Raw genomic sequence first — 24,151 nt, forward strand, 5'->3', positions numbered from 1 at the left:
GTTATTAGCCCAAAACAGATTTCTTTGTGATATGCAACAATAAAATAGAATAGAACAGCTCTGTTGGTGGAGCATGAGACTTTTAATTTCAAGGTCATACTGTGTACACGGCTGAGGATCGCATTCAAAAAACCACTGCAACACCAACGTTAAAACAGTGGAGGAAAGATCTGACTTTTAGTTTATCCTGCCAAATATCCTGCTTTATTCTGGCTCCATGAGTCAGAATCAACAGCACCCATCATGGTAAAGATATAATAATATAAAATTTGATTAAATGATGTAATAATGTCATCATCTGTTAAAAAACATTAATAGGTAACTTTACTTTAGTGCTTGAATTAAGTCATGTCTTATAGGGGGGGTCCCCCAGTTTCTTGTAATTCATATACTTTTTTATTAAAATAATCTTGGGGACCCCCCTAAGTCTATTTTTTACTTGTCATGGGGGTCCCTAATGCCTTATGGAGGGTCCCAGGTCTATCCCTCAATTCGAGCACTGATTTATTTAAGGGACTCGCAGGATGGTTCCAGTATAATCAAACCATTTCACACAGGTTGTCTCTGGTTTGGTATACCACGGTGCATATCGATCCACATGACAGCTTTGACATTATTAATTTTCCATGCAAAATTGTGCAGTTTTGGTGTAAATCCGCAGTTCGGAAGCTTCATGGAATATGTGCAAGGATGTGTAATGAAATACAACTTGAGCCTGTAATCTGAAGCTGGTCCTAGACCAGTTCATAGTTCATAATTAATGCTTCATTCTTTTTTTTTTTTTTTTTTTTTTTTTTTTTTTAATTGAGCAAAGTATCCTTAAATATGACCCTTTTTAGAACCAGATTTTTCCCTGCTCGCATGGTTTTCATACCAACGGCTTTCCACATAATTGCCTGAACGCCGCAGTGAGTGCACTGTAAACAGCAGCTCCTGCGACCCCCTGCTTACCAAGGACACACCACAACAGGACAAACATGATTTAGATGTAATGAAGATGTCAGATCATGTCGATCGCGAGGTTTTAGAACGGATCCGTGCATGGTGAGAGGACAAACTTCATCCACCGCTAGTCCACGCCATGACGTTTCTGTTGTTTGTCCTGGACGTTTGCAGTGCAGCATGCTAACTGCGCCAAAACGCTGCGCGCTGGTTTTGCGCTCCTACTGCTTTGCCACACCAGTTTAGGCTTCCAGGATGCGTGTATTCCCAGGACTGTGATCTCAGCTGCTGAATGCATGTTCGATCAATGGTACGTTTTCCTTCGCAGGAAGAATAGTCTTCTGGTTGATGGTCATTCTTTGTGCACGAGTAATCGGAGTCTTCTCGCCTCTATGAAGTCATCTGGTGAGATCCCAATGCCATTGTGCCAATATGACATGCAAACTGCTCGTTTTGGGGCCACAATGATCATCGCTGAGGAAAACACACTCTGTATCAGTGCCCTGTCCTTCACCAGCCACTTCTCCAAATGACTCCATCCATCCCAGCTTGAAATGCAAATGCGTTACGCCTCGGACACGCTGGAAAACACCACTGGTATATGGCGAATATTCTCACTGAGGTCAAACCCCATCAGGACATAAGGAGCTGCCAGAGGAACCTACTGAACAACCAGCAGAACAACCCGAAAAATCGTCCCATCCTGCTTTAGAATGGCCTCCAGGGACCGCGATGGCGCTGCAGATGGAGATGCCGAGCCATGTGTCAAACCTTCGGCTTATCCGTCTGAGGACTCGGGCCCGGCTCAGAAATCGAAAAGCCTCCCCACGCTTCACGAAAGGCAGGTTTTGGAGACGGAGGGGCCTGGAAACCCTGAGAAACCGCGCATCTCGGCGGCAGGTGGCAGCTCCCGAGACAACCTCGACGGATCCGCGGACTCGGCGGCGGCAGGGAGGAGACGCCGCATCCCGGCCCCGCTTCTCTCGCGGCTGGCCCGCTTTCCCCTCAGGCGCTACCTGCGGGTGCTGTTTTCGGACTCGCGTTGCTTCTTGTTTTACATGTGTTACCTCACGTTTATTCAGTCTCTCATGGTGTCCGGCTACCTCAGCAGCGTCATCACCACTATAGGTAACTAAAAATATTACTTCTCTCCTTATATTCCCTTCTTCTCCCTGATATATGCTCATTTAGTGGTAGCTCAGCGGATAAGATGTTGACCTTGTAATCAGAAGGTCATGGGCTCAAATCCCAGCATTACTCAGCTGCCACTTTTAAACAAGGCCATTAACCCTCAATTTTTTCAGATGTCTGACTGAGATAACTGGATAAATATGTACATTTGTACATATGTTTACATATTTATCACTTGCTGTAAATATGCTACATATTTATCTGCACTTTTGCACGATAGCTACATTTTGCACTTCTGGTAGATGCCAAACTGCATTTCGTTGCTATCTATCCACCCACCCATCCATCCATCTGCCCACCCATTCATCCATCTGCCCACCCATTCATCCATCCATCCATCCATCCATCCATCCATCCATCCATCCATCCATCTACCTACCCACCTACCCATCCATCCATCTAAAGGTGTCTGCCAAATGCCATAAATGTTCCCCCCCCCTCAGGAACCACATTCTGTAATTTCTTTGAAATTATTACTTTATTCCAGGGGTCACCAACCTTTTTGAAACTATTTCTTGGGTACTGATGAATATGAAGGGCTGCCAGTTTGATACACACTTCTGAAATATCGAATGCTCAATTTATCTTTAATTATGTTATTATAAATAATTAATGATATTGATCAATGTGAAGACACTGATCATGTTAATGATTTCTCAATAATTATTATCAACAATGATTTAACAAGGTAGGAAACAGATAGAAGCAGCTCACTGGTTGGTGGCGCTATGGTGAGCTATTTTTTAGAAAAAGCCCGGCGGGCGACTCATGTGGACCTTGCGGGCGACCTGGTGCTCGCGGGCACCATGTTGGTGACCCCTGCTTTATTTCATTTCTTCTCTTATGTTGATTGCAACAACACTGATATATTTCTATAGCTCTAAAGCTTCAAGTCTCTGACTCAGTTGTAAGACTTTGTGGAATGCAGAAATCTAGATTTCCTAATCTGATCTTTAACATTATAAAAAATGTTTAATCCTAAAAACAGATATTTTTTTTATCGTTTTGTGTGTGTGTGTGTGTGTGTGTGTGTGTATGTGTATGTGTGTGTATGTGTGTGTATATGTGCAGACTTGAGACACTCAGGATCTTATCCTAAAGAGCTGTTTTTTTTGTTTTTAGACATTCCCCTTTTTTTCTGGCCTAATTAGTCTCCCTAATTATCCCCCTTTCCCCTTATAATCACATTTAATAATTTCTTTACTACCTTAATATTTTGAACACTGTATCGTTCCCTAATGTGGATATCTGATTTTTCGAAATGGACTCCTTATTCTCTTCCACAGATCAGTTTATTGTGAAATAACTAATGTCATTTAGTCAGTATACACATGATTTTATTTTTGTGTTTTGATGGAAAAGCAATAATGTTTGAAAGCTAATTTAATCTTCCAGGACTCCGCTGTGTCTTGCGAACATGTTTATTAGTGGAAATGTTTATTTGCTAGTATTAGTCTGCTAAATTGCTCTAAAATAGGCTTCTAGAGCATAAACAAAAATCTATTGAAGAATATAACCAACACTCAAATAAAATATGAACAGTGTTAATTTCAAACTTACTCTTTTTAGTTGAGCAATAAAAGGGTCATTTTAGGGATTTATCGCACTACAGCTTTCCAGATATATTGAATAGAATATTGTTGTTTTATGATGTTCATTTTGCAATCATCTTATTGTACTGTACTTGAACTAGATTAATACTGCAGCTGAATGGTGTCCATATTTTAGGAGTAATCCATTTATATATCTTGAATTTTGCAATATATATTCTGCAGTGTTAAATCTGAATAATTTGCAGTGTATTTTAATACTGCAGTAAAACTATTGGTGAGTTGTGTTTTACTGTGTTTGTACTGCAAGTGTACCTTGTTGTTGTACCGCACTCCTATTGCATCCAATTGTATGTGTTTGTACTATAGTAGTACCTTAGTTACACTACAAACAAATGACCAAATATATTTATTATTTACTTATTAGGAACATGTGAACGCCTGCCACAATCAGGTGGAAGCTGTGCAGTGCAAAAGCATTTAGACTGAAGGGAAAAATGAGATTACTGATTACTTACTGAAGAGTAAGAATGCAGCCGGAAGAGGTTTTGCTCCAATAATACCTTCGAGGAAGACATGCTGATACATCCTGATGAGACTGAACCATCGTTGTTGGCTATAAGGTTATCAATTACTATAGATCCTGATTGTACTGTCAGCCCAAAATCTATAGTAAAGGCCCTTGATCCATTGATTCAAATATAAATAGCTTTTGTGGAACCACATTTTGTTATATGAGAAACAAAAGACATATTCTGTCCGTTACATTGTGTTAAAATCATTAATATGACCATATTATGCAAGTAATGGTTATTTAATCGGAGAGTATTTATATCTCAATCGGGTGACTTGATGCGCTTTTCTGTCTAACCAATGGTTTACATCTTGTGGAAAACCCTTTGAATTCATTTGGTGAAGTTTTCTTTTGATCTGAATTCTTCTGCCATTCATTGAAGCAACAGATCACTAAAAACAAGCCACACTTAATACCAACTTCACCATGTATCTGCTTTCTTGCTGGTGAAATAATGAGAGAATAACACAAATCAGAAGTGTTTATCACCATGGTCTCTCGAGAGTGTGAGAGATCACGTATGTAACATGCTGTAATTCGTCTGGTTTGGATGTAAATTTTGATTTCAATCCTTCTATAATGTAGAAGGCACATAAAATAACTATAACTATTTTCGTGTTAAAATACAATGTTTAAAAAACAAAATAGAAGGTGAATATTTTCCTTATCTTCTGCTATCTGAAAGATGCCATGTGGCAAAATAGCCATCTCTGGTTTGGAGTCAGCCATCTTTAATTCTCGACTAGAGCACGATGTTAACAACAACATTATTCATGATGATACATGAACATGTTTTTTTGTTATAACTGCCTTGTTTTTATGGCAAACATATGTATCACTTTAATTCCACCCAAAATATTCGCCACATCAGACCATATATTTTTGGGATTTCTTTTTTTGTAACAAAGGGCATTTGTTTAGCAATTCCACACCATAATCCAGACATGAGAGAAATAAAAGAGATTGCTGTCACATCAGGGAGTGAACAGTAGTTGCCAGATATTCCTGCAGTTCCTTTAATGTTGCTGTGGGCCTTTTGGCAGCATTGCTGATAAATTTCCCTCTTGTCCTTTCATCAGTTTTGGAGGAACGTCCTGTTCCCGGTATTGTCCCTGTGGTGCCACATTTGATCTACTTGGTGATGATGACTTTCTTTGTGTTCCACGGTACATCTAATGTTTTTTCCGAAATCCTGTTGTAACCTCTCTCCTGATTTATAACTTCTCAGAGTTAGATTCTGTGCTTTGTATGCTTTTTGTGTACCGGAGTTTTACCAAAATGCTAAGCTTATCTGGTGTTCAAATAAATATAACAGTGATGGAAATGACTTTCAGATATGTTAGAAGAAAAGCATGGACATGATAAAAGAGATTTATTTCTTAACTGTGGGATATTTTGCTCTGTGCGTGGTCCCCCAGAAGGTGGTCCTATGCAGCTGAATTTATTTCAGGGTCTAGAAGCACATCCTCTATGGTGTGTTAAAATGGGATCTTTCCTACTGTTAGGAAGTTTAAGAAGCTTTAACCATTTAAAAAGTGCTGACCAGGTTGATTAAAACATTTACTGCATTAACACACTTTATATAACTGCAGTGTGAAAATGTGCCTGTAATAATCTTAAAATCACTACAGATATTTTCATGATCTGTTTTGCCAAACCCGTGAACAAAAGATTTCTCCACACAAGAGCTAACAGACAGCCCAGAATGATTTGTTTCAATTGTTCAATTTCAGTTGTGTTTTATAAAATTTGCTTTACAAAGCTGAGGTCCCTGATTTTTCCCATCCATTGAAGTGAAACATCTAATAATAGAAGAAGATTATAGAAGATTATAGAAGATTGTGGACCTTTTTAAAGAAGTAGATGCCAATCCCGAACCATCTAGAGACGTACCAGCGCCAGTTGGATTCCACCTCATGTGGAGTTTGGACACTGGACATCTTTGAGTGTTTAAAGGCTCTGGCATGGAAAAGCTGGTGTTGGATTAATGATGATGTCAAATGTTGAGCTATTTTATGAGTTGCTCAGTAGCTCCTGGTTCCATAACCGCAAATGACTGTAGAAAGGACATTACTCATAATCTTACATTCCAGTGCTCATGTTCGTTTTCACTCTTCAGTGTTCTGTAGTGTTTAACGACTATAATCACACTCTTTATCACCCAAATGAGGATGGGTTTCCCTTTTGAGTCTGGTTCCTCTCAAGGTTTCTTCCTCATAACATCTAAGGGTCAAAGTCGTCATAGCTGCTCATCAGGGATAAACAGTCAACGTTCACCTTAACTGTTAAATTCTGTAAAGCTGCTTTGAGACACTGTCCGTTGTGAAAAGCGCTATAGAAATAAACTTGACTTAATACAATCAGACGCGAAATCCAAATGTAGTATTAAAGTTTTTAGAGCAAAGTTATCATAAACATCTTATTAAAAAATTTCTATCTAATTGTATAACAAAACCGAGCTTTCTTGATGAACATAAACATAGAAGTTGACATGGCGCTAAGAAAAAAGAAAAAAAAAAGAAGATCAAATCAGAGGCCTGAGTATTTGGAAAAGTAGTAAAAAAAAACAAAACAACAACAACAAAAAGCAATCAAGGTGTAATTAATGTTAACTGTTTAGCAGGTACAGCCTTTTTTGATTATTTGGGCAAACATAGGATAATTATTAGTATTTTTTTAATTAGGGCTGTTAAAATTAACACGTTAACAACACCTTAACGCAAATTAATTTTAACGCGCGGTTAATGCACATAAAGAACATAAATAAATAAATAGAAGAAAAACAAAATTTAAACCTCCAACACATTTATTCACAACTGCCTTTCTTTATTTAGTTATAAAAAAAAACAAAACACCGAAATTATTTTACTGATGCACCAAGTCAAAAATCCGCTATGATGCACACATCCGGCAATTAAAACCGTCCGTGTGGAAACATAGGAAAATCATCAGTGTCCTGATGATTTACATAATTTAAAACACCATAACTACTTTAAAACATTTACAAGAATATTTTGTCTTCATGCTCAATGTTGAGAATATTTTCACTAATAATATACATAAACTTGCACAAAGCATCCATGCCCATGTTGATTAAAGTGCTATCAACCTTATAAATGTGCTATTAAGTTGCGATTAATCACGAGTTAGCTGGTGGCAATCGGGCATTTAATCACAAATAAATATTTCAATTGATTGACAGCTCTATCTTTAATACTTGAAAGCAGTTCTCATGCAGACCTTTCTTTCTTGAGATGCTACACCATTTTGATGGCCTCCAACACTTGCATTTATACCACTTTATACTGTGTATTGATAGTTCTATCAAAAAATGTAACAATTCAGAATCATTATTTTCTTAATGTGTCATGAATAATAAGAAAACAGTTCACACTTGCCAGGATACAGTTTATAAGTCAATTTTATTAATTTTTTTTTTTATTTTTATAAAGTTTTTAACAACGGACATTGTTTTAAAGCAGCTTCACAGAGATAAAATGTCTGTCAAGTGTCTGATTTCTTTTAAACATGTGAAAGTGGAAAATCTATGCACAAATGGCTGTAATTCCCAAATGGATATTGGAACTTTTAAACCCCTTGAATTAAAGCTAGAAGTAAAAATGACAATAAAATTTTTGATTACTTCTTTCCAAATCCACTGTGGTGGTATTAGAGCTTCAGCTATCGATTATTTCCATAATCGTGCATTCTACAGATGATTTAATCGATTAATCAGATAAGAAATACTTGTTCTTTATTACAATTTTCCTTAGTTGCTTTGGAGCGTTTCTCAGATCAGAAATGAAAAAATCTCAAAACTACTTGTTCAACCTCCACGTCATTTAGTCACGTGCACATCATAACTTTTCTTGTTGCTTTGATCAAATTGCAAATGCTTTTGTACATTCGTTTACTCGATTGTGTACAAGTGTCTGCGGTTTCCTACATTATCAGTTGTTTATGTTCATGTTGATCAAAATATATTATACTGGTTTCACCTGAATAGTTTTAACCCACAAAACATCTCAGCATCAGTTCATTGCATAAGTCATTGAATGCAGAATGGTTCAACCAGTTGTCATCATCTGTCATCTAAAATATATATTATTTTTTGGCGGGGCTTAAATTGATGAATTGTGCAGATGAATCTTAAATGCCACCAATGATGGTGAGTGAACGCCATCAGATCAACCAATAATCAACTAGTTTGTTTAAACCGGTCAAAGGTAAATCTCATGAACCCTCAATTGGATACGAAACATAACCAATAAACAAACGAACACTTGTATAGCACAGTAAATGTGTAAATCCTGTCTGGTCTCTTGCAATCAATATAAATCAAATATGCATTTTTAGTCACTGTGATCCAAACCGTAGTTTATATAAAGAAATCCTGAAACTGCGCCATCATACTGACAATATGACTAAACATTTTGATGATTTTGTTTGTAAACAATGACAAAAGGACTTTTCATTCTGATGGGAATTGCATGTTCATTGACACAAATACATACTTTTGAGAGATGGCATTGAATTATGTGTGTTTGTGTTTATTACAGAAAAGCGCTACAGCCTGCGTAGTTCAGAATCTGGTCTGCTGGTCAGCTGTTTTGACATCGGCAGTCTCCTCATTGTCGTCTTCATCAGCTACTTTGGTGGACGGGGCCGGAGGCCACGCTGGCTTGCCATTGGGGGAATGGTTATTGCTGTTGGTGCTGCACTTTTTTCTCTCCCTCACTTCATTTGTCCACCTTATCAGCTGGAGCAGCTCAACACTACCGGACGGGGAGAGGGACTCTGCACCATTACCAATAGCAGTAAGAGGGAGGGGCCTGAGGCATGTCCACGGGACCAGGAAGACCGGGAGCATGCTTTGTATGTGGCTCTGTTTATTTGCGCTCAGATTCTGATTGGCATGGGGTCCACACCCATCTACACCCTTGGACCCACCTACCTGGATGATAACGTGAAAGAGGAGAACGCTTCGCTTTACTTGGGTAAGTAACACACCGCTATCTTAACTAGATTTTTTGTTCAGTCAGTGATGGGTTATGATTTGCTGATGATGATTTGCTTATAATTCTGAATCACTTTTGCATCTGATCTTATATATTGATCAGCCATAACATTAAAGCCACCTGTGCTGCCAAGACAGCTCTGACCCATCGAAGGTATGAACATTAGCAGCAAGCCTGTAATTTGGGAGGTGGGGCCTACATGAATTGGACTTGCTTATTCAGCACATTTCACAGCGACTAGATCGAATTGAGATCTGGGGAGTTTTGTGCCCATGCCAACATCTTGAACCTATGTTTCTCAAACCACTCCTGAACAGTTTTTGCAGTCTGGCGGGGAATGTTATCCTGCCGAAAGAAGCAACTGATATTAGGGAATACCACTGAACTGAGGTAAACTTACACAGCGACAAAATTAAGCTAGGTGGTAAGTGTCAGAGTAACATCCATATGAATAACAGGAGGTTTCCCAGCAGAAAATTGCCCTTACACTGCTTGTATTGGCTTGTCGTCTTCCCACATTGGAACTGTGACATGTGTACAACCAGAAGCCGTGGATGACCACAAAGTGCGTGCGCTGTTGAACAAGACTCCGCCTTCAGAGCAGGGGACAAGACAACCTTAAGAACAGGACAGCGGACACACCCAGGGAAGACCACCCCCCCTACCAATGACCAGGTGCTCTGTCTAACGACAGCTGAAGTGAGGAAAACTCTATGAAGAGATAACCCACGGAAGTCTGCTGGAACAGACAATATTCCTGGGCGATAGCTCAGGAAATGTGCATAACAACTAGCGGATGTCTTCACCGACATCTTCAACACCCTCCATCTGGCCCACACCCACCTGGACAACAAGAATCTGATCGGCAAGCTTAGCCTACTGGGCCTAAACACTTCCCTCAGCAACTCGATCCTGGACTTCCTGACTGGGAGACCTCAGTCAGTCCGGATCGGAAACAGCATTTCCAGCACCACCACAATGAACAGTAGGGCCCCTCAGGGTTGTGTGCTCAGCCCATTACTTTTCACTCTGCTGACTCACGACTGTGTAGCAATGCACAGCTCGAATCGTATTATCAAGATCGCCGACAACATCCTGTGGTGGGTCTCATCACCAAGAACGGCGAGGCAGCATACAGAGGTGGCACAGTTAACAGCCTGATGTGGAGCGAATAACCTGTCTCTAAACGTTGACCAAACCAAAGAGATTGTTGTGGACTTCAGGAGAGCACAGAGCAGCCTTTCTCCCCTGTTCATCGATGGATCCTTAGTGGAGATCGCCAAGAGCACCAAATTTCTTGGTGTTCATCTGGCGGATAACACCAGCTCCATCATCAAGAAAACCAAGCAGCATCTTTACTTCCAGAGAAGGCTGAGGAAAGCTCATCTCACTTCCCCCATTCTGACCATGTTCTACAGAGGGACCATCGAGAGCATCTTGAGCAGCTGCATCACTGCCTGGTTTGGGAACTGCCCCGTCTCGGATCGCAAGACCCTACAGAGGGTAGTGAGGACAGCTGAGAACATTGGAGGCTCTCTCCCCTCCATCACAGACATTTACACCACATGCTGCATCCGCAAAGCCAACAGCATTGTGGACGACCCCACACACCCCTCACACACACTCTTCACCCACCTGCCATCAGGAATGTGGTTCCGAAGCATTCAGGCCATCACATTCAGACTCCCAAACACACAGAACTAAACTGAAAACACACACACACACGCACTTACTCAACGAAGTGTTACTAAACTGTACAACCTGATCTCAACACACGCTCATTACTCATCTCAATCCATTCCACTAGCATGTATTTATTATTTATACTTAACCATATTATACCGTTTAGATGCAGTTTTTTTGCACCTCGATCTCGACCACCTTTTCTCAACTGCTGCTACTGCTGTTTTTGCACTGCATTGTATTTGTTTACATGTGCTGTTCATAGTCTTTTATAGTCCTCTGGTCGGTGCTATTTTGTGTTGTGTATTTGTCCCACACTGTCTTGTGTTGTCTGTCCGTACTGTTTTTTGTTTGCACTAGGTTGTACTTAATGTAGCTTTATGTTGTGTGTTGTAGCTCTATGTTGTTTAGTGTAGCACCAGGGTTCTGGAGGAACGTTGTCTCATTGTTACTGTGTACTGTGTACCACTGTGTATGGTAGAAATGACAATAAAATCCTCTTGAGTTGACTTGACTTGGAAGACTTTTTCATGATGCAAAGCAAAATAGGAGACCAGACCAGGCCTTCCTTTACTGCTCCATTGTCCGGCATGAGCTCACGAGCAGGTCTGCAGATAAAGAGCTCCATAAGCTATGATGCAGTGTTCTCTCTGACCCTTTCTATTAACTTTTTTTTAGCATTTTCTGCTTCAGTAGCTCTTTGTAGGTTTGGACTGGAATAGATAGCATTTGCTGCTCATGTACATCAATGAGCCTCAGATCAGTTTTGGTAGGTACTAACCACAGTATTCCAGGAACACACTATGCAACACCTACCATTTTGTAAATTCTCTGGCTCAGTCATCTTTCCATAACTATTTGAACTTTGATCCATCAAAGTTGCTCAAAATATTTACACATAATTTTTTTTTTTTTCTTTTCTTCTAACACAAATATTCAAGTTACTTGCTACCTAATATATAACACAACCCTTAGCAGGTGCCGTTGTAAAGTGAAAATGATTATAAATCGAATGAATGGGTTTTAATGTTATGGCTCATCAGTGTTTATTACCAATCATGAAATGTAGCTGATAAGAAGGACGCATTCATACAGTTGAGTGTTTAAGCACCGTTTTATTTGGAATTTAGATCTTGATATTGTTTGTTGTTATACTGACTAATTTAGAACATAGAATAGAATAAAAAATATGCATTTTTTCCCAAACATTAATTATCCAGATTAGTCTAATTATAGTATTTAGTAATACCAAGATATTTTGTCCTGTGTCACTGTTTAAATGGACGTTAAACTGGAAAAAAAAAAAGCTATACATATAGTAAAATAAAGAAATCAGTTACTGAGATTGACAATTGAGGTATTGACACTACTTCTTATCAACCTGTGTTTATTGGAATATGAATATACAATAGTATATAAGTAACATATATGTCAGTAATCTGAAATCACTATGTGTGTGTGTATGTGTGTATGTCTGTATGTCTGGGTGTGTTAGCAATCATGTATGTAATGGGAGCTCTAGGTCCGGCTGCTGGTTACCTGCTGGGTGGAGTTCTGATTGGCTTTTACGTCGACCCAAACTCTGCTGTGCACATTGATCAGAATGATCCTCGTTTCGTAGGAAACTGGTGAGAGACACACACTGACTTTTTTAAGGAAACGCTCAAAGCTACAGTATTAATCTGGTTGCTGAATTAGAATTTGAGCTAAATTATAGTCTCTTTGTTTTCTTAATGCAAATTAAGCAAGTAAGCAAACAAACGAAACAAACAACAAGTAAAAAGGGGAATCAAATTTGCCAAGCACTTAGAAATCAAATTCAGTACATTACTAGATGATTACAGAATATTACTAAATGCCTAATTTCTTTGTATTAAATCCTCCATTTATTTTCTATTTTTCACTGCAGTGTCAGTTTAAGGGTTATTTTAGCAAATCATACATAGAGACATATCATCAAAACCCACAGCATGTTTAGTTCACGTCCAGTATTTAGTCGATTCAGAATTAAATTGCTTTTTTGTTTTGGGCTGGTCATTTTGGTCCACATCTGAGTGTGATTACTGTGTTTTAACCTGCACAAACAAACCACTGAATCACACATGACTAAACACTGCATATGTAAAAAAAAAAACCTTAGTCATACACTACAATTTCAAGAATTACTGGCAGTTTTTATTAAACTGAGCCAAAATGGTTGTAAAAAAAACCGCAGGGATTGCAATCAAATAGGAAAAACTTATTTTCGAACAAAAAATACATTCCCATTAAACTACAATTTGTGTTGTGAATAGCACAAATTAGGTAATAGATGTATAAAAATGAGTCACTTGCTTGTTCTTGTATTTTGTATTTTTGACAAAAAAAAACAAAAAAAACAAAACAAGTGTTTGTTTGTTTTTCCCTGGAAAAAAAAATATATATATATAAAAAAAGGTGTAAATTTAACAATGTTGGTCCTTTAAATAAGATAATAAAATGCTATTTACTAGGTTTAGCAACTTGTATGGTCTAAACCCTGAAGTTGATTCGGATTATGTAAATGAGCAGCCAGAAAAATTAGGTACTTAAAATATTTAAATACGATTAACTGTTCCCATGTAAATACTCGAATAGTCTTTGTTCTTGTTTGGCTTCAATCATTCAGTGCAGAATGCGGCTTTACATTTAATAATTTTTGCTAATTTTCTTGAAAGTCGTTAGTTATTCAGTAGGGCATTGAACATTGCAGCTAATTTTGTTATTCCTGTTGTGGGATTTTTGTACCAAACAACATAAAATTATACTTTTGCAATAAAAATGTCAAAACCTATTTGCCATTCCTTTTCCCCAGAAATGGTTGCAGCATCAAATGAAATACCAAATGCAGCATATTGCCAAAGCTAAAAATGCAGTGATCTTGGTGTCTGTGATCATTAGTGGTGTGGATTTTTCCATTTAATTCATCTATTTGCATTTTTTTATGTATGTAGCCTAATGTTGCGTTAATGACAAGATACAGTATTCGTGGCCTTTTCATTTTGGCGCGCTTTTCTTTTCGGACAAAAATTCAGCAATTAAATGAAAAGCCAAGTGTATTTTGTATTTTCCTGTTTGATTTGTTCTGTTATTAGAGCAACAATTACTTTCGATATTTGTATTTTTTGTATGCTTACATGTAAAAAAGAAATCTATGCAAATGCAATCATTTTATTTCATTTTTCATTCTGGCCATAATTTTGCATACAAATATGGAGAAAGAAACACTTTTTCACTTTTTCTTTGCATTTTCTCGCTCAAATTTGAAGCCTCCGTCTCTTCTTTTTTTTTTTCCTGTTTGGATGGGTTCTCTTTTCTTATCATGATTTATCTCTCTCTCTCTTCCTTTTGGTGGTTTCCAGCTGTTATGACTTCTCTCTTTCATCCTTTCTTTCTCCTTTCCTATTCCACAATATTTTTGTCTCAGGTGGAGTGGGTTTCTTTTCTGTGCTGTGGCCATGCTGCTGGTGATATTCCCCATGTTTGCCTTTCCAAAGAAGCTTCCCCCTCGCCACAAGAAAAGCAATGGGAAGAAGAAGCGGGTGGGGGACCTGCCAAGCGATGATGAGGTGATGAAGGAGAAGAGCCAAGCCGTCTCTTCCTCCATCGGGTTTGGAAAAGACATCAAAGGTAAACCGTCAGGTCTCCATCACCTTTACATACAGAGGACCTGTGTTAAGTCTTGTAAATGTAAAGATGATACTGAAAGTTTTTTTTTTGTGTGACTAAAGTAAAGTATGTACTAGTGTATGGTTTGAATATCTCACATCAAATTTTAAGATAGGCTTTGGTCATAAGTCAAATATCTTTGCTGTTTTGATTCATTTATTTTTATTACCTATTCTATTGTTTTCTTTTTATTCTATTTTGCCTTTCGGTCTCATTATACCTTTATTTATTCTTCTAGATATGCCCAAGGCAGCCCTGCGTATCTTGAGCAATGTGATCTTTTTGTTTGTGAGTTTGTCGTACACAGCAGAGTGTGCTATCGTTACAGCCTTCATCACGTTCATCCCTAAATTCATTGAGTCTCAATTTGGGGTTCCAGCATCCAGTGCCAGTATCTATACAGGTGATTGATCTCTTCTTCCTCTTTTTTTTTTTGGTCTCTCATTATCTCTCTCTCACAAACACACTAGCACACTGTGTTGTGACTGTGCTGTAATTTTTTATCTTGTCATGTTTATTTTTCTGCGCTGACCCAACCCCCTCCTCTGTTGTAGGCTTGGTAATTGTGCCCAGTGCTGGTGTTGGGATAGTGCTTGGAGGCTATATAATAAAGAAGCTGAAGTTGGGAGCAAGAGAATCAGCCAAGCTGGCAATGATCTGTAGTGGAGTGTCTCTGCTCTGTTTCTCCACACTCTTCATTGTTGGTTGTGAAAGCATTAATCTAGGGGGAATCAACATACCCTACACTACTGGGTAAGAATATTACATACTTTGCCCCATTTGCTCAGGTTTTCTCTGTGCTGTATTTCTATTGCAACATAATACATATATCTTAAGAACATGTATATAAATATTAGGAGCATTCTTTCTTCTTGGCATTTTCAAATACCCTGACAAACATTAGGTAGGAGTCTCTACTGCACCGCATCAAAAAGTGCACTGTTGCACATTTAAATACAGAGGGTTTATCTTAAGATTCAAACTACTGGCAACAATCAAAAACAGGCCAAAGAAATTGCTAGAAATTATTTTTTACTTACTTTAGGAACAACAGATAAAACCAAGGTTCACTTGTACCAGTCAAGTCAAGTTTACTTCTATAGCACTTTTCACAACAGACATTGTCTCAAAGCAGCTTTACAAAATTTAAAAGTTAAGGTGAATGATGTGTATTTATCCCTGATGAGCAGCCATGGCGACTGTGGCAAGGAAAAACTCGCTTAGATGTTATGAGGAGGAAACCTTGAGAGGAACCAGACTCAAAAGGGAAACCCATCCTTATTTGGGTGTCATCAAGAGTGTGATCATACTCTTTAAGCAATACAGAACACTGGAGAATGGGAACTAACATGAGCACTGAAATGTAAGACCAGTATAAAGGGACTAGAAAAATATAAAAAAGGAAAGGCAGTGTTAATGATCCAAAGCATATCACATCACCTGTCAATCTTAGGGGTGACTGTGTTATGGCTTTGTCATGAATGGCTGTTATTGTAACTGGGCTCCTGGTGCTTATTGATGTGACCGCTAATAGAAGTAGCAAATAGAAATTTGTTTGAATAGATTTAGACTTTCTGTTTAGATTCAACTGATAGGAAGGCTCTACACTAGGGTTGTGCTGATGGACGATAGGATCGATAGGATAGCTGGTGATAAATGTCGATTTCAAGACGATATTTGGCGTGTGTTGTATTAAATGTTTTCATTTAATTATTAAATAAAAAAAATTACCATTAGTATTGTTACTAATAATAAATTAACTAGAATTAATTTGCCCAGCTATAGCCTACTGTTTACATCAACATCACCGCTTAATCGACACCTGCAGCACAACACAAATAAGTATTCGCCTATTAGCTTTTAAAGTTTTATAAAGTAAAATATGTAGAAAAGTAAATAAATCAGTTGAACAATTCTTAAATATATAAGCAAATAAGTCAACTATTGCACTGCCCCGCCCCATGCCATAGTATTGGTGATCTCACAGGCAGATCTAAAAAATTCATTATATAAGAGCTTTTTAAGGCAAAAATAATGTATGTTATTAAATGGCCAAGTCAGTGATGTGATCGAAACCGCACCTCAGCACCTCAGTAATTTGCCTCTAGAGGCCGCTCTCCTACTGTATAACGTAACCTGGAAAAACTATAGGTATGGTTTTTGCTGACAGTTCCAGAAATCAACTACTGTGTATCCAGGCTCCATAAGTAGCATTTAACCAAACCACCTGACCATCTGTGTTAATATTTAGAGCAACTTATCATATATGTACCAATGGCTTCCACACCTATAAGTGCTACAGCAGGATCTCTGTATGCATTTGCATTTCACATTGTGGCTATTATCTCCTTAATGGACAGGAACAAATGTACCACTATATTAGAGGTACAACTTACATTAACATTTATGCCGTTTGGCAGAAGCCCTTATTAAGAGTGACTTACAAAGTGCTTTAAAGTTTCTATCAATAAGATGACTTGATGCTGGTTCTCAAGCTTTGTGAATACAATGCAGTCACTGAAAGTAAACTTCAGTCTGTCTCTGTATTTGAAATTGCTGTACAAAGCTGTGCTGAGCTCAGCATTACATTGGATTGTTGCAGCTAACAGCTCTTACGCCCACTGCCAACTGCTATATATTACATTTCAACATTGTAAATCCTGAGTATACTGTTTCTGTTGTGCTGAAACAAATGTAGGCCACAGATCTGCTCTAATGGCACAGTGCATCTCGGCAAGAATAGTAAAGTCAAATCCCACAATTACATTTATTAAACATACAAATCATTGCCCTCTCGTCTGATATGAAACTGATATAAAAATCTTAATGTTATGCACATATTTATAATCATTATTATATAGTGCTATGTAGAACATTTAACATGTTTTTAGATGGATCTATAATGGCTTATGGCTACAATTACCACAAACAGTTTTACACTCAAGTGTTTGTCAGTAAGTATCGATAAAGAAAAAAAAGGCTTTTACTTGTCACATCTAAAATACCAGACAATGGAACATCACATATCTCAGATTGTTAGGAAACTGGGGTCAGCCATGAAACAGTGCCCCCAGTGCAGAGAGGGTTAGGGGCCTTGCTCAAGGGCCCAATAATGACAACTCTGCTAACCTGGGCCTTGAAAATCCCCGACCTGATCAGTACCCCAGAGTCTTAACCACTGTCGTTTTCAAACAATGACTTCCACAATGATGTAATTACAATGAATGAATAGCTCATGTCCTCCAGATGAGGATGGGTTCCATTTTTAGTTCTGGATCATTAGGGGTAAACTTAGGGTTCAAGTTAAAAGAACAAATATTATGAATTTTAAATGTATACAGTTAATCTTTATTTCTGTAAAGCTGTTTTGTGACGATGTTCATTGTTAAAAGCGCTATACAAATACAATCGAATTGAACTAGAGTTGCTCTTTTTTTAAATCAGAAATGAAGTTCATATTTTGTGCTTATAGATGGCCATTTAAGTGAAATGTAGAAGGGCTGGTTAAGGCCAATATACACCGACTAGGCATAACTTTATGGCTGCCGACCAGGCAAAACATGCCTAATGTTGTGTTGTCCATTGCTGCCCGTGACCCTGTCGCTGGTTCACCACTGTTCCTTCCTTGGACCACTTTTAATAGATACTGACCACTGCAGACCGGGAACATCCCACAAGAGCTGCAGTTTTGGAGATGCTCTGACGCAGTCGTCTAGACGTCACAATTTGGCCCTCAAACTTAAATCCTTATGCTCGCCCATTTTTCCTGCTTCTAACACAGCAACTTTGAGGACAAAACTTTTACTTGCTGCCCTTAAGATAAGATAAGATATACCGTTATTCGTCCCACAGTGTCTGTGCATTTCTGTGTTACAGCAGCAAAAAAAAAAAATTATGTGCAAATATATAAAAAGTAGAGACAATACAAGTATATACATCAGTGTTTTAAATACAAAAGAAAGAGACTACCAAAAAGTCGTTACGCTTTCAAACATATTGCACATAGGTAATAATAGGTTTAAATTAGTTTTAAGTAATATATAAGCAATATATCATATAGTTATATAGTAATATATCCCACCCACTAACAGGTGCCATTATGAAGAGATAATCAGTGTTGTTCCCTTCACCTATAATAATGTTATTCGGTCATATTGCTATGACTGGTCGGTGTATACACGAAAAGATTAATTAGGAATTAAGAATGGGCCTGTCTAATCTATTGGCATTAATAACTATTTAATATTTCAAGCAATATTGCTATTGTTCTTTTGCAAACCAGCTCTAAGGCTGTATTTGGTAAAAGAGATCAGGCAAAGGATTAGTGTTGGATGACCATTCTGTCAGCCTTCATTCCACTTTCCTTATATTATTTCATATTGTTCTTTATATAACATGAACCCAAGTACATCATTTTGTTTGTCAGTTTATCTATTAAATAATGGGCAACTCTCATTTAAAGATCACAACTTAACCATTAGCACAACTTAGTTTTTCTTATTTCATACAGGGTAATTGTATATTCACTGCATTCTGATGAGCATTGCAACTTAAAGGAAATTATAATGGACTGGCAAATGCATTTCGTGAAAATGTTGGTATACTTAGAAGCGAAGACTCTATCAAGGAGCTGACAAGCTTGTTTTCATATTCTGTTGCTTTAAATGGAGATTTTACTAAATGGACCAAATACCGTGAGAAAAGGGGACACAATAACAATATTGGGAAATAACAACGATGTAGATGCCATTGCATGCTTCTTAAGCTTTTCAAAGAACTATACTTTTACCTCTCTTTTTATTTTTATTTATTTTTTAGCATATGCAAAATCTGCTGTGTCCACAAGTAATTGTCTTCATCTGTGTTTTCGTCTTCCTTCACAGGCCCACGCTGACTCTATCCCATCGGAACTTAACAGGGGGCTGTAATGTTAACTGTGGTTGCCGGATCCATGAGTATGCTCCTGTGTGTGGTTCAGATGGAATTACATACTTTAACCCCTGTCTGGCTGGCTGCAGCGGTGTCTCCAATGACAGCTCTGGGGTGAGGGCACATGATCTGTCTTTATTAATAAGTGTTAATTGTTTCAGCACAAGTGATCGCATAATAAAAACCCCTCATATAAACATTTCATACCAAACAGCAAGTTTGCTGTAGCATTTCTTTTTGGTTTTCTTAGTTAAATGAGTGTTTGTGTGAAACACTGTAAACCCACCAATGTAGTAGTCTTGTAGAAAGTCATATATATATATATATATATATATATATATATATATATATATATATATATATATATATATATATATATATATATATATATATATATATATAGTTCACTGTAACTCATGTAGTTATTTTTATAGCGTTTTTAACAATGAACATTTTTATAAGTGTAAGTTTGTCCCTGATGAACAAGCCGGTGGCGAGGAAAAACTCCCCGAGATGGCATAAGGAAGAAACCTTGAGAGGAACCAGACTCAAGAGGGAACCCATCCTCATCTGGGTTGCACCGAATGTCCATTTATAGCAGATATACGATGTTGTGGGGTACAGTGACGGTGATCAGAAGCAAACTGTAGTCCTGAGTCAATGTAGCAGACTGTTGACATTAACTACAGTCCAAATCCATCCTCAAAGCTCCCGTTCTTACTCCAGAATTTCATGTAACCACCCAAGGCGTTGATGAGAAACCGTCCCAAGCTGCACAGTCTGGCCTCCAAACGAAGAGAACGCTATCCAGAGGCAGGCCTGGGCGAAGTGGGAAGATCCGTGGAGGGAAGAGGGGCAGGAACAGTGGTCACTGGAACCAACCTTCAGTCTGCATTGTGCTGTACATGGATTATATATTTGTGTTGTTTTTTTTTTGTTTTTTTTTCCAGATCAGGAATTATTCAGACTGTGCTTGTGTACAAAGCAGACAGGTGATCACTCCATCTGGAGGAAATCACGATTTGCAAGTGGTCATTGTGAAGACGTACCTAAATGAGAACGGCTATGCGCTCGCCGGCAAGTGTGAGCGCACCTGTGGAACGCTCATAACCTTCCTCATCTTCCTCTTCATTGTCACCCTAATAACTGCCTGTGCACAGCCTTCTGCCATCATAGTCACCCTGAGGTGTGTTTCCTTCTGGCAGTTTTTTGAACAATGTTTTGATATCACAGTGATGAAATGTATTTGTTTTAATGGCAAGTAAGATCAATTGTTCCTGTAGGCATAACATTATTATAAGTCTACAAATCTCAAATATTGGAAAAACATATATTTATGCTATAGCTCTTTTCCTTTCTGTAGGTCTGTAGAAGAGCAGGAGAGACCATTTGCTTTGGGAATGCAATTTGTTCTTCTTAGGACTCTCGGTATGACAGAAATACATTTCCAATTCACTTCATATAGACAGTTTTCATAAAAGCTGTAAGCTACCTCAGTAATAATTTCCCACAGTGTGCGTTAAATTGGTTCCTGTCATGAATCGTGACAAGTCCGTTTTAGAAGAAGCCTAAATGCAACGCTTTGGTAAAATCTAATTTCACGCAATATATTGAAACTTTGGGACTAAACCTGATTTTTAGTTTAATTTTTAGTCTAATATTTTTGACTAGAATTAAGCCACAGTGAAATCCAGCTAATTCCTTATGCTGCCACATTTCTTAAATAATTAATACTGGACTGATGAACAGTAAATAACAGTAACAGTAAATACACTTCGTATGTGTGTTTGAGCATCTCATCTAACAAATGGTTTCCATTTACTGTTATAGTAACATCCACACATCTTTGGTGTGTATTTGTGCTCATTCAGCCACAAGGATAAGATAAGATAAACCTTTATTCGTCCCACCGTGGGGAAATTTCTTTGTTACAGCAGTATGAAGAAAAATAAATAAATGCAAATATATAAAAGAATAGACAAATAAGACATACTATAATATTACAAGCATATACACAACACAATATATAAATACAGATGAGGGAAAGTACGTATTGCAGGTTGTATTGCACACAGGTGATATTGCACGTATTTCAGGTAATATTGCACATATTGCAGGTAATATTGCACACAGTAGTATTATTAAATAGTAAAACAGTAAAAACGGTAACTATTACACCATTGAACAGTAATAGCAGTGAGTATTTTGGTTAATAGTTCACTGGGAGCAGCTTTTATTGTACAGTCTAATAGCAGCAGGGAGAAAAAATGTTAGTAAAGTCCGGAACTGTTAGTAAAGTTCCTGTTCCAGTTCCTGTTAGTAAAGTCAGGAACTGATGTAGGTGAGGTAAAGAGGGCTGGGGTGCATTCAATTCATACAAAAGGTGTGCAGTTGAAGTCAGATCTTTATACAGGCCCACTCAAGATCTTCCACTCAAACCCATATCTTCATGGAGCTGACTGTGCACATGGGCATTGTCATCCTTGAACAGGTTTGAGTCTCATAGATTAACTAAAGGAAAAAATTTGATTGCATCCAAAGACCTCAACAATTGTGGTAACAGTTTGTGGAAGAACCACACGCCTGGAAAAGTCAGGTGTCCCAAACCATTTGTCCATTTAGTGCATCTTGTATTACTTGAACTTGGCTTAAAGATTGAATATTGAACATTAAAATTCCAATGATAAAAATAGATTCGTTTTTACAAAAGATTTATGTGGAAAGATATTTTTAATATTCTTTCTTTTCCCAGCCTATATCCCCACTCCGATATATTTTGGCGCAGTGATTGACACCACCTGTATGCTCTGGCAGCAGGACTGTGGTGTTCATGGATCCTGTTGGGAGTATGACGTGACGTCACTTCGGTTTGTCTACTTCGGTTTGGCGGCCAGCCTCAAGTTTCTGGGATTCTTCTTCATCTTCCTCACGTGGTATTCACTGAAACGGCGTGATGAGCACGCACATATGCATACGCACCCCGTATCCCCGCTGGACACGGTGAGCCAGTTGATGTGCCATGCAGTGTGGCAAAAAGGGCATGCTCGCACACGCTCTTGTCCTGTTTTCCTGCCCCGCCCCCCTGAACACTGCCATGCTGCTGCAATGGTCACTGGACAGGCCCTGAGTCGTGGCAACAGTTGCCCCAGCAATGGCCTAAAAGCAATAACCCTGCCCATCAAATCTCTGGAGAAAGTGGTGATTTGAACGTTTAGTGCACACACACACTCTCTCTCTCACACACACACACACACACACACACACACACACACACACACACACACACACACACACACACACACACACACACATTTACACACCAAAATGCATGGACAGGGCACACTGAAGATCAAGTGGAGCTTCTAGCTTTTCTGTGTCCTCAGAGCCACTGCTGGTGCCTTTTTTCACTCTCAAGAAATACACTACAATTAACACAATTTGTAAAGTTTTGGACTTGATACCTCAATTGAATTGGTACCTCTCTTCTTGCACATTTTCATAGATTTCTTTCTCGTCCACATGGTCTTAATAATCTCTTTTCAGTCACACACAACACAGTGTGACCAATACCTCACACCTTACATATGCATAAACATAAAAAAAAAATGTTTCTAAAGGGCCAGTACCTTTTGTCCATCTGCACTCACATGTTCATCACCCTATTCTGGTTTCTTTTTTTTCCCGTCTGTAGTGTGACGAGAGACTGCTGTAGGTATTTACACACTTTTCTATCATTCCACTGATTGTCAACTTGCTTAGTCGCTTGATTGATTAGTTAAATGATGCGATGCAGCGGTATCGGGGATCCTTCCGTATAATAAGGAGGAATGTATATGGAATTCAAGCATTATGCAAGCTTTTCTCTCCATCCTACCCCGAGCCTGTCAATTAAACTCCAACAGGACAACGCAACAACACTTACACAGCCAGAGAGTGTTTTAAAATGCAAATGTGAAACAGTATAAATTCTGTACTGAGGAACTATATATCTGTTACACTGCATTCATATAACCTATGGGATGTTAAATAAGCATAATTTTCAAGGGTTTACCTGGTTGTTTTGATGTCCAAATTAAAGATATTTGTAATAAAACAAAAAAATCTATAATGTGGGTGTCATTATTTTTTGTTTGTTTAATTGCATTTTGATGTTGAAGGGATGGTAACTCGAGCATATCAACTTTACTCATGTCTCTGCTGCGGTTATTTACATTCTGCTGATATTGATGTAATATGTGGTACAGCTTCAAACAAAAAACAACAACAAATAAAGAGCTATACCTGACCAAAATGATAAACTACATATAAAACACCCAGCAAGTTTAAGTTGAAATACCATGTATGCCAGACTTTCTGATTTTAAAATAGACTATAAAATGTGATGAGCTTTAATTAATCGTACTTTTTTTTTGACGTTTCATGTTAAAAAAAAAAAAAAACTGTACTGAGCATGTAGGAGAGAAAATATTCCAATCTTATTCGTTTTTCTCAGTTTCTTTGGAGCATTTCTTGAACCATCCTTAATATTTGCAATCCCATAGCTGCATTTCTTAAAACAATTTCTACAAGCAGCACAA

General features: G+C 38.1%; 1 protein-coding gene across 1 annotated transcript; it reads left to right on the forward strand.

Annotated features, from left to right (window-relative positions):
* The first annotated feature begins 116 nt into the window (after positions 1-116).
* slco5a1a (solute carrier organic anion transporter family member 5A1a) lies at positions 117-23,685 on the forward strand. Its single transcript, XM_083525661.1, has 10 exons — positions 117-2,070; positions 8,817-9,254; positions 12,454-12,586; positions 14,404-14,606; positions 14,884-15,048; positions 15,200-15,398; positions 19,529-19,688; positions 20,525-20,760; positions 20,938-21,002; positions 22,327-23,685. The coding sequence occupies exons 1-10, from the start codon at positions 1,656-1,658 to the stop codon at positions 22,779-22,781; spliced, it is 2,469 nt and encodes an 822-aa protein (XP_083381787.1). The 5' UTR covers positions 117-1,655; the 3' UTR covers positions 22,782-23,685.
* The last annotated feature ends 466 nt before the right edge of the window (positions 23,686-24,151 follow it).

Source organism: Silurus aristotelis (assembly GCF_946808225.1).
Source record: "Silurus aristotelis genome assembly, chromosome: 22".
NCBI classification, from domain to species: Eukaryota; Metazoa; Chordata; class Actinopteri; order Siluriformes; family Siluridae; genus Silurus; species Silurus aristotelis.